General features: G+C 38.2%; 1 protein-coding gene across 7 annotated transcripts in view; it reads left to right on the top strand.

The window, feature by feature from the left end:
• Window positions 1–12,403, top strand: part of GALC (galactosylceramidase) — a 60,521-nt gene that overhangs the window by 15,423 nt on the left and 32,695 nt on the right. For all 7 annotated transcript variants that reach the window (XR_004299590.1, XR_004299589.1, XR_004299588.1 and 4 more), the window contains one exon: window positions 1,966–2,096. Coding sequence is in view for 3 of the 7 variants with exons in the window: in XM_032405718.1 (XP_032261609.1) it covers window positions 1,966–2,096 (131 nt within the window). In the remaining 4 variants the exon portion in view is untranslated. The remainder of the gene's footprint in view (window positions 1–1,965; window positions 2,097–12,403) is intronic.

The raw sequence follows: 12,403 nt of genomic DNA, 5'->3' as shown, positions 1-12,403 counted from the left end.
CCCCCCCCCTCCCCCCTAGCACCCTCAGTTTGTTTCTCAGAGTGCATAGTCTCTCATGGTTCGTCTCCCCCTCCAATTTCCCCCCCTTCATTTTTCCCTTCCTACTATCTTCTTCTTTTTTTAACATATAATGTATTATTTGTTTCAGAGGTACAGATCTGTGATTCATCAGTCTTACACAATTCACAGTGCTCACCATAGCACATACCCTCCCCAATGTCTATCACCCAGCCACCCCATCCCTCCCACCCCCCACCACTCCAGCAACCCTCAGTTTGTTTCCTGAGATTAAGAATTCCTCATATCAGTGAGATCATATGATACATGTCTTTCTCTGATTGACTTATTTCGCTTAGCATTAGCAAATAGGTAGCAACTAACATTTGCCAAGTGTGTTTTTTGGGGTTGCTTTTCCTAGTTACTTATCTCCATTTCATTCTTACTTACTCCCTTATTAGGTAATTACTATTATTGCTGTTTTTCAGGAAAGGAAAAACTGAGTATAATAACTCCTCTGTCGCTGGGAAACTCATGGCAGATTAACTTTTCAGGTGGAGGAAGTCTATGGTTTACTTTCCAGTTCTATTTGTCTTGTGTTTCCTCCAAAAAAACATAGTTTTATGTTAGATTTTGTGTTTCGGTTTTTAAAAAAATTTCTTTAAGTGTCTTATGTTTTTAAGCAGGTAATACCCACTAAATTTCTTTCATTTATTTATTCATTTATTCCATCAGCAAGCATTGACTCAACATGGGGGTTGTCAGGCATTCCATGCATGCTTAGAAGACAAGGACACAAAATACTGTTGCTGCCCAAAAGGAGTTCACATTTGAGAGCTATAGAGTCCCGGATGGACAATGAAAATGTCAGTCATAATTTCTCTAACAGAATAATGCCCGTGCAGGGTTGTCAGAAGGTATAGAGTGGACATGACACTTCTGCCTGGGTGGATTAGGGAATGCTATTAGAGAAGGTGACATGTGGTTGGAATCTTCAAGGTGGGGTGATAGGAACTCCCCTGGTTGCTAGGGCAGGGGCAGGACACCGCCAAGAAATGATGACTGAGAGTAAAGGGATTTGGGGGAAGAACAAGGGTGAAAGACAGAGTAGACAAGTGAGGACTCTGAGCCTCGCGTAGGCCTCTGTGATCGCTAGGGGACCGGCATATACAACATATACTTTAATCTGTAGCTGTGGGGTTTGATGGGGTGGCTTGCAGCCAGGTCCGTGTAAGTCAGGGTCATGTCCAGGCTGCAGGCATTATCAGTGAAGTGGTGAGAACGTGGTGGAGAGGGTGTTGTGGGGCCATGGGAGGTGGAGCAGTGGAGCTAGTATAAGATGGAAGCACAGGGTTGTTTGTGGAAAGTTGTGGCTTCTGTGAGCACAGGGCTGATGAGCGCAGCAAGAGCCTAGAGTGGAAGCCAGGTTCGTGCATGTGTTCTGTGTGACCCTGCAGTTGGGGGCGGCTTCATGACAGGGTCCCAATAATGAAGGTGGGGAACATTTTTATCCACCCAGATTTGACGTTTCACAGCTTATGTTTTTCCTTGTGATTATTCATGTGCCTCTCTAGTTGTGCTCATTTCATTTGAAGGAAGCATTGTAAACATTAGACTCTGGTTTCCTTTTTCTTTTAAACTAATGATCTGCAGCTATGGTGGTGGTTTATTTAATTTTTTTTTTTACTATTTTGAGTCTGTTGTTGATTCCATTAAGGTCAGAGGGAGAATCCCTCTAAAGCATTTTTACCTCTTGGTTTTTTTTTTCTTTTTACATTCCCATGAAGTAGGTTATCTTAATGATAATGCTTTATGTTTTCCATAGGAGGCACATTTCTATTGAGAAATAATATTAATACTATTTTCCAGGATGCTGATTTTCAAAGATACTTCAGCTATTGTGGTTGTAATTCAACAGCTGAAAACTTATTTGTAAACTTCCCTGCATTCTGTTTATCTCTCCAAAAGGTGTTAAGAAGAATGCTGAACTATCAGGGTCTCGATCGAGTGAAAATCATAGCGAGTGACAATCTCTGGGAGCCCATTTCTGCTTCTATGTTGCTCGACTCTGAGCTCTTGGAGGTGATTGATGTTATAGGGTAAGGAAAGTTTTGCTTTGAAAGCTTAACAGTTTCTGATTGCTAGCTTTCGAAACTTGACTGTACCTTTGTTTTTGCTTTTCCTTCCGACTTGATTACATTTTCAGAGGGGGCTTTCTTGTATTTACTTAACTAAAGCACATGTAACTGATGTTTCATTCCTTTCTCTTTGAAATGTATGTGCAGTTGACCCTTGAATAGCACAGGTATGAACTGAGCCAGTCCACTCGTGTGTGGAATTTTTACGATACTTTAAATGTATTTTCTCTTCCTTGTGATTTTCTTAATAACATTTTCTTTTCTTTAGCTTCCTTTATTATAAGAATACAGTATATAATACATAGAACATACAAAATATGTGTTAACCTACTGTTTATGTTATTGGTCTTCTGGTCAACAGGCTATTAGTAGTTAAGTTTTTGGGGAGTCCAAGCTTATATTTGGATTTTCAGTTGCACATGGTTGGGGGGGTTGGCACATTGTTCAAGGTTCAGCTGTACTTTGGATCTTTCTATGACAATGAAATGTATTGGTACTTTTCAAAAACTGTGCTAATGTTTGGAGTAATGACACATGGCTTTGTTTCAATTAAGGGACAGAGTAGTATTTAAATTTTAGAAATTACAAGAGGCAGACTTCCTGTGGTTGGGAGTTCTTCCATGAATGAACACTTATGTAAATGGCATGGCTGATCACTGACCATGGCTCTTGTCATGTTTCCTTAGCAGGCTGGCTTTGACCCTGCTCTTTAGTCCAGCTCTGCCAGTCAGTCCTCTGGGCCTTGGCTTTCTTGAGTTCCAGTAATTTTTTTTATTCTGTCTTTTTAAATTTTTTCCAGTTTTATTGAGAAATAATTGATATCCATCACGGTATAAGTTTAAGGTATATGGCATGATGATTTGATTTACATATATGTGAGATAATTACCATGATTAGTTAACATCCACCATCTCCTATAGATACAGTCAGAAGGAAAAATGATTTCTCCTTATGATGAGAGCTCTTAGGATCTACTTACTTAACAACTTTACTAACACACAGTGTTAATTATAGTCATCGTGGTGTACATTACATCCCTAGTACTTATTTATCTTATAACTGGAATTTTGTGCCTTTTGACCACCTTCCCCCAATTCCCCCTTCTTCTACCCCTCACCTAGCAGTATTTTTTAAAGTGAATTTGAAGTTTGTCTATTGTGATAACATATACAAACATTTGAAAAATAGAATGCACATATATGTGGAATGTGTTCTTTATTCAGTGTGAAGACTACTTGATCTACGTGTGCCTTTTTCTTTTAAATGAAGCATCTTGAATATACACGAAGTAGGCAGAATAATATGACTATCCATGTTCCTGTCACTCAGCCTTGATAACTATGACCCCATGGCCAGTTCTCTATCCACATACTTGTCCATTCTGTTACCTGAAACTGGGTTTGCCTCTTGGTGCATGTGGAGCCAAAAGACACAACGAAGCCAAAGAATAAGAAAAGGAAGGGTTTTACTTGCAACAAGCAAAGGAGAACAACGGGAACGTTTCCCAAGGCGGGGTCTCCTCGAACAATGAACTGGGGAAATTTTAGGCGAAGGGGCTTGCGCAGTGAGGCATTCAGCGTGGAACAGGGGCAGAAATCATCTTAAAGTGACAGAGTCCAAGTCATGAGGGTCAGCATCATCAGTTCCTGGTATCTGAGTGCTCAAAACGGTTCAGATCCCGCAAAGATAGCTCAAGAATGTGCGTCAGGTCAGTCTTTATTTTTGAACCAGCACTGCAAGATTTACCACTGATTTGTTGTCCGTGATGATGATTAGGTTATCTCCTGGCTTGACAGTGGCTGTTTGTGCTTACATTCTTTGGTTCCCTTAAAATTGTTATCTACTGGGATCTACTGTTCTGCAATTTCAACGTATCTCAGGAAATTCTGCAAGAAATGTGCTTTGGGCAAGTAGTGCCAGTCAGGCAGAGATGGTAAGATGGCTGGGGGCCCAAGATGACTTTTCTCATGTCAGGAAAGCTTGTCTTTTCTTTCTTTTTCCGGGGACCCCTAGCTCTTTCTGCTGATAGTTTCTCTTCCTCCTTCCACATTATTCTGAGGCAGATTCTATACATGACATTATTTCTTCCATAAAAATTTTACCATGCATCTTTAAAGATAAGAATTCTTTTTCTTGGGGCGCTTGGGTGGCTCAGCTGGTTAAGCAACTGCCTTCGGCTCAGGTCGTGATCCTGGAGTCCTGGGATCGAGTCCCGCATCAGGCTCGCTGCTCAGTGGGGAGTCTGCTTCTCCCTCTGACCCTCTTCCCTCTTATGCTCTCTGTCTCTCATTCTCTCTTTCTCAAATAAATAAATAAAATCTTTAAAAAAAAAAAGAATTCTTTTTCTTTTTATTGTAAACAATACCATTACTACATCTAAAAATGTAAATATTATCAAATATTTGTTACTGTTATTTTATAGTTTTAATTGAATCTGGATCCAATTGAAATTCATACATTGTGATTGATTGATATTTAAGTCTCTTCTGATTCCTGCCCCATCTTTTTTTCTTTTTTTTTTAAGATTTTATTTATTTATTTGATAGATTGAGAGAGTACGAGCAGGGGGAGTGGCAGGCAGAAGGAGAGGGAGAAGCACAGGGAGCCCAATGTGGGGCTCGATCCCAGGGCCCTGGGTTCATGACCTGAGCTGAAGGTAGACACTTAACCAACTGAGGCACCCAGGTGCCCCGCTGCCCCATCTTTTTATTCCCTTTCATTTGTCAAAGAAACTGGATTGTTTGTCCTGTAAAGTGTCTCACAGTCTGGGATTTTATAGTTTCATCCTTGCAGTTTGGTTTAACCTGCCCATCTGTCCTGTTTCTTGTTGGAAATTGACAGAGACATGATTAGGTTAGATTTAGGCTTATATTTATTTATTTATTTTTGGCAAGAAAAGTAAGATGTATTTAAATACTTCATACATTGAAATTAGAATATAATTTTTTACCTTTATAGTTAAAACTTTCATAAATAGCTCAAGTCTTGGGGGAAAACAAAGTTGTATTGATTTTGAATATATTTGGCCAGGAAAAAATATTTAAATGAAGGTATGGGTTTTGCTGTGTCTTCATGAAGAAGTTGGATATTAATTCATTGTATCTTTATTGATGTGGGCATCTAATGCTGCAAATACTCCTTTGAGCACTGCTTTAGCTCTTTTATTTTCTCATTTCATCGCACTGTGGTCATTTAATGCCGAATGTATTTAAAAATTTTTTTTCAAAAGCTTTACCAGGAGTTTCTTTTTGTCTTATTATATTAGGATATATTTTTCTATCAGGATATAAGGGTTGAGTGTGTATTATCTACCTTAGTGATTGCATCGTTTAGGTATTCTGTATCCTAATTATTTTGTTCACTTGAACTATCTAGGGTTACTCAGAGTGTTAGTTTCCTCTCACTAGTGGGTTTCAGTTTCATGCAGTTTATGCTTTCGAAAGTTGCTCTGTGTTATGTTGCAGGTATTAATGTCTTATCTTCTTATCTTTGTAACTGTTGACATTAGAAAATGTCATTCTTTGGGGTGTCTGGCTGGCTCAGGAGGAAGAACATGTGACTCTTGATCTTGGGGTCATGAGTTTGAGCCCCACGTTGGGTGTAGAGATGACAAAAATCCGTGAAAAAAAAGAAAGAAAATGTCATTCGTTGCCTCATTATGCTTCTTGGTATGAATTTTGCTTTGCCTGTGACTAAGAAGGAGATCTCTGCTTTCTTTTCATTTATAATTGCCTGAACTATCTTTGCCCATACTTTCATTCTTTACCTCCTGAGGTCATTTTGTTTTATGTGTGTTGCTTGCATAAAGCATAGATTTAGATACTGCTTTTTTAGCTGCTCTAAAAATCTTCATATTTTAATGCTTGGTTTAAACTCATTTATACTTAATGATATAATTGAAACCATATATACTTAATGATATAATGATATACTGTATTCTATATTGTCTTGTTATTTAATTATTTACACTATGTATATACCAATACAAAATCTTGCTATGTGATTTTTCTTTGCTCTTTTTGAAGGGGGTATCTTTTTTGTTATTTAGCAAGGTTTGATTTTTGGTTCTATTGATTGCATTTATACTGATACCTTTACACCAGTGGTTCTCAGCTGGGGATAATGTGCCTCCCAGGGAACATTTGGTAATGCCTGGAAATATTTGCGATTGGTACTGGCGTGATGAGTGGAGGCCAGAGATGTTTCTAAATATCCTTCCAAGCACAGGATAACTTCCCCACAACAAAGAATTATCTGGCTAAAATGTCAATAGTGTTGAAGTTGAGAAAATGTTTATACTAATACTCTTAGTTCCTTTTCTATTTAGTTATTATGTATTGGTTTACTATAAGCAATGTGAAACTTATTTCATTACTCCCTCTTTCTCTCCTTCTCGCTCCTACAATGGAATTTAAATTACCGAAATTTCTTAATCTTTGTACTCTTACATGAGCTTAAGCTTCTACTGTCTTGATTTGTCAGCTGCAAGCTGTAACCTTTAACTCCCAGACAGTTGGCAAACTTTCTTTACATTTCATTTTCTTTCCTCCTCCTCCTATTTTGCGTCTGCTATATTAGTTATACATTATCAGAACATGTAACATTTGGGCGCCTGGGTGGCTCAGTTGGTTAAGCATCTGCCTTTGGCTCTGGTCCTGGGATCGAGTCTCGCATTGGGCTCCCTGCTCAGCGGGGAGTCTGCTTCTCTGTCTCTCCCCTGGCTTGTGCATTCTCTCTCTCTCTCAAATAAATAAAATCTTAAAAAAAAAAAGAACATGTAACATTTATGTACTAAATTACTCTTTCTTTTAGTCTAGTTCTACCATTAAGCATATGCAATGTTCACCTTCAAGTCTTTTGCTGAAGTTTCTTCCTTAGATTCTTGGGTGTCAAAAGCTTAGTATTTGTCATATTTTTCAGGAAGTGCTAATGGAAACAATATTTCTTGATCTCTTACATGTTTATTAACTCTTTTTCTGTGGCCTTTATATATGAAGGACAGTTTGGCTAGATACAAACTCCTTGACTGACACTTTCTTAATCCTTGAATGTCATAAAATTTACTCCATTGGTTACTTACATAAAATGTTGCAATTGAGAATTCTGATGCTAGACTTCTTTTCTTTCTTTCTTTTTTTTGTTGTTGTTTCCCCCCTCTCTTGGGCCTCTCACTTACCCTAATGCAGAAGAAGCTGCTGGTGGTCTACCAAAACCTATCCTATTCTTCCTGGGCCCAAGGCAAGACTATCAGCATTCTTTGCAGTTAAGATATGACAATATGGGGCACCTGGGTGGCTCAGTCGGTTAAGCATCTGCCTTCGGCTCAGGTCATGGTCCCAGGGTCCTGGGATCGGTCCCACATCGGGCTCCCTGCTCAGCGGGAAGTCTCCCTTTCTCTCTGCCTGCCACTTCCCCCTGCTTGTGCTCTCTCAGTCTCTGTCAAATAAATAAATAAAATCTTAAAAAAAAAAAGATATGACAATATGATTAAGTTTCTGGTGATGAAATGAGAGCAGAATTGATAAGTAACACCTGAGGGTTTATACTCTAGGATATTGGGTACATTCTCTTCTACCCCTTTTCCTTCTTACTGGCTGGAATCTGAGGCAACCATTTGACTAAGGAGAAGATACAAGCTCTGCTTCCAACAACCTTGACTCTCAACTTAGGATGATTAAATGGAAGAAACATAAACTCTTTTTTTTTTAAATTTATTTGACACAGAGAGAGAGAGACAGCGAGAGAGGGAACATGAGCAGGGGCAGAGGGAGAGGGAGAAGCAGGCTTCCCGCCAAGCAGGGAGCCCGATGCGGGGCTTGATCCCAGGACCCTGGGATCATGACCTGAGCTGAAGGCAGACACTTAACGACTGAGCCACCCAGGCGCCCCATAAACTCTTTTTCTTTAAGCCACTACGTTCTTTGTAGTCTGAGGCCTCTAAACAGTATTTCCTATTTTTTGTGTAAACATTTTATTTTGCTCCTGGAATTCCTTGTTTTTGCCAAATGGAAATAATAAAAAAAGCCTCATATTAGTCAATGAAACTGTCTCCAAGAATAGCAAATATCCTTTTGTAGGTATGCTTATCTTATATTCCAGTATAAGGAATTAGTTCTGTTTCCATGGTGAGATAATTGAAACTATAACCTGGCTTCTTGGATCACTGAACTATGTCAGACATCTCCATCTCTAGCTTCCACGTGTTAGGATATCATTTAAATTGTTTTAAATTGTCTTCACAGACCAAAGCAGAATGTGATTAAAGCAAGATAGATGCTTATTTCTTGAGTAAAAGTACAAAACAGTATGCAAGAGGATCGAGCAACTGTGTTCTACGAGGTGCTCTTCGGTCTTGTGGTTCTGCCATTCTCGAGTGTATTAGCCTTGGTTAGACTTATTTTTTTCTTCCTTATAAATGACTTGGCACAATTCCTGTATATCCAAAGAATATTTTTCCTTAACTTTAAAGTCTAGTAGTTATATACTATTTAACATTTCCAGGTGTATATTATATGCCTTTTCAGTATCTGTATTTAAGTGTTTTCTTATTTCAATAAGATTTACTTAAATTTTAATTTAAGTAATTATCCTGCTCCATTACTTTGGTTTTCTTTCTAGAAGACCCAGTTATGCATTTTGGATCTTGTTTGCATATTGCCTTTGTTCTCTATTTCTCTCAAACCATTGCTATTATTTCTGTTTGATTCTCTATACTTTTATCCTTGCTAGCCTCTATTTTCCTTATTGTGTTTTCCACAATGTCTATTCTATCTTGTGTTTCTTTTTCCTGTCTTCATTTCTAAAATGTATTTTTTATAATAATTCTATAATTCTCTCATTTTAGTTTCCTATACCCCTGTTGTCTAATAATCTCATCTCAAAACTTTTTTAGCAAAGTATAACATACATACATACACATACCAACATGCATACATAAAGGTATGTAAATCATAAGAATATGGCATAATGAATTGTCACAAAGTGAACATACCTGCGTCACCACCACCCAGGTTAAGAAATAGAAAATTATCAGTATCTGAGCAGCTATTCCCTTGGAAATCTTTCCAATCATTTGCCCCTCCTCTGGTGCCAAAGGCAACTACTAATGTTAGCCCTAACATCATAGACTAATTTTGCCTGTTTAAAAACTTTATTTAGAGGGCATGTGATGTGATGAGCACTGGGTGTTATATGTAACTGATGAACTACTGAACTCTACATCTGAAACTAATGTACTATATGTTGGCTAATTGATTTTAAATAAAAAACCTTTATTTAAATGGCATCTTAGAGGGGCACCTGGGTGTCTCAGTCAGTTGAGCATCTGCCTTCGACTCAGGTCATGATCGCAGGGTCCTGGGATGGAGCCCTGCCTCAGGCTCCCTGCTTAGCGGGGAGTCTGATTCTCTTTCTCCCTCTGCCTTTCTCCCTGGCTTGTGCTCTCTCTTGCTCACTCTCCCTCTCTCAAATAAATAAATAAAATCTTAAAAAAAAAAAATAAAGGACATCTTAGAGTATCTATTAATTTGGTCAACATCGTATTTTTGAGGTTAACTCATATTGCCAGGTATAGACATGGTGCATTTTAATTCCTGTTTTGCATTCAGTTGTAGGAATAAGTCACAATTTATCCATCTGTTCTTTGTTAATGGTCATTTGGATTGTTTCCAAATTCAGGTTATTGTGGTATATTGAGATTTTGTTCAGGAGTTCTTCATTTCTCTGGCTGCCCCCTCCATGGGAAGTGTAGATCTCCCTGCCCCCCTTCATGTTGTACTTGGCCTGCACTGTGGAAACTCTTGTTTTGCAGTCATAGTGCGTTCTGAGGTCTGTTCCTTCTGGGCCCCATTCTCCCTACTGCCTGAATGTTGTCTCTCCCTCCCGCTGAGTGTTCCTGCCTTAATCAGTGTGGATTCTCGTCAAGCAGCTTATCTCATAGTGAGGCTCTACCATTCCAGATAGGATTGTTGGCTGCCTATTTCTGAAATTGTGAAGAGTTTAAACCCGTATTGTCCAATATGGTTGCTGCTAGCCATGGTTAGCTAGGGGACACTTGAAATGTGGCTAGTCTGAATTTAGGTGTGTTGTAAGTGTAAAGTAGACACTGGATTTTAAAGGTTTGATATTTAAAAAATGTAAAATGTTATTAATTTTTTACGTTAACTACATGTTGAATGATAATATTTTGGATACACTGGGTTAAGCAAAGTATATCAGGAAAATTTTCCTTTGCTTTGTTTAAATGCAGCTACTACAGAATTTAAAATTATACATGTATTGCTCACCTCATATTTCTGTTGGTTTAAACTGTCAACAGTATTGTGTTTGGATCTCTTAGTTATCTGTAACTTTAAAAGAGATACTTTTTCAGATTATAAAAATAATTTATGACTATAGAAAATTTGGAAAACGTAGAAACCTTGTAAAGATAGACTTAGAACTTATTCAGAATCCTAACATCTGGAGATATTAGTAACACAATAGCATATTACTTCCCAGGCTTTTACTTTTTTTTTTTTTTTTTTTTTTTTTTTTTTACGATTTATTTATTTGTTTTAGAGAGAAAGCACAGCGGGGTGGGGGAGAGGGAGAGAGAGTCTCCAGCCGACTCCCGAGCTGAGTGCAGAGCCCCTTGTGGGGCTTGATCCCACGACCCTGAGATCAAGATCACAACCTGAGCTGAAACCAAGAGTTGATGCTTAACTGACTGTGCCACTCAGGTGCCCCCAGGCTTTTACTTTTTTCTACAAGTATATTTTGACCAGAGATACACCAAGCATACATTTGGCTGAGTAACAATGGGTTGAGTCTTAATATTAATATGTGGCTGTATATCATGATCATAGAATGAAGTTCTGGGATATTTTAGTTCTGGGATATTTTAGATTCATTCTTATGAAACTAAAATGTAAAAATTTGTTAAAATTGTTACAGAGATTAGTAACAGACTTCATGTGTTGGGCATTGTAGTGCCAGAATAATAATTTCTTAACCCTGTTAGGTGCTAGCTTGCTCTTGAGGTCTCTGTAAGTATAATGTATGTTTACACTACTGAATCAGATGCCTGTTTTTAGCAGAGTTCAGTGATGCTGCAACATCTTGCTGGTACCTGATTTTTCTCAAATACTTCTTTTTATGTCCTCTATTATCTGTTTCATGTTCTTTTCTTCCTCATGAAATCCTGAAATGCCAAATTGATGCTGTGCCCTAATTCATCTTCATGAGGTAGAATGAATTCCCAAATAGGACTTTTTCTTGAAAGATTCACGACCTAAATGGAATTAAATAACTACAAACCAAAACAGGTCTTCATTTTTTTAACATAATGAATACTGCGACACCAAACTGGAAAGGTTAGAATTATGATATAATCCAGTCCCCATTATTCTGCTCGTACTGTTATTAAATTTTCTGTAAATAATTGTTGTCCTAGAAAGTAGACACTCATGTCCCTAAAGTTACTTAGCTAATGTGCTCTCTTGTTCTTGTGTTAACTGTCCATCTATTTTCTATTTCACATTTGAAATTTCTTAATTGTTTTTATTCAGTAATCAGTAACTTCCAAAATCATCATTAAGGCAGTATTTTACTCAGAATAATAAATATACATTTATACTTTGACTGACTTTTCTTAAATAATGGAATAAGGGAGGGGTTCTCAACCTCTGTACTTTTGATATTTTCACTGGCTAATTCTTTGTGGTGAGGACCTGCCCAGTGCATTGTAGGATGACAGTAGCAAGTCCTGCTTGGCCCCGCCTTCTCCACCAGGCAGAATCACCAGGGGTAAGAACCACCACTGCTTTGGGATGATAATTTGTAGTTTACCCAAGGAAGTTTCTTCTTTTTATTCAAGAAATAACTCTCTGGGTTTTTGTTGTTGTTGACTTTTTGTTTTTGCCTGGGAATAAATACCCAGCTGTCTTTCTCTCTCTCTACTTAGGGGTAGGTATATAATAGACTCATTAGTCTTATTTTTGGCTTCCTTCATACTCCTTTCTTCTGTTCTGAGCTCTCCACTTCCTCTGCGAAGTCTGAATACTCTCTCCATCTCATTCATCTCCTGGAGTGTTCTGGGCTGTGGCCTCCTCTGCCATCTCTGTCAACGTGCTTCCATCCATTTTATGGTTTCTAGAAACAAATCTCCCATCCACTGGTGATCTTCCTTCCTATTCTGTGTGTGGGTATAGGCTTATCCCATTTTATGGGCATCCTTAGACAGAAGAATGGGAAGCAGAAGCTTCTAGTTGGTGTGACATCTACCCACA

Source organism: Phoca vitulina, unplaced genomic scaffold, assembly GCF_004348235.1.
Source record: "Phoca vitulina isolate PV1807 unplaced genomic scaffold, GSC_HSeal_1.0 scaffold7, whole genome shotgun sequence".
Lineage (NCBI taxonomy): Eukaryota > Metazoa > Chordata > Mammalia > Carnivora > Phocidae > Phoca > Phoca vitulina.
This window is presented reverse-complemented; position numbering and strand designations above follow the sequence as displayed.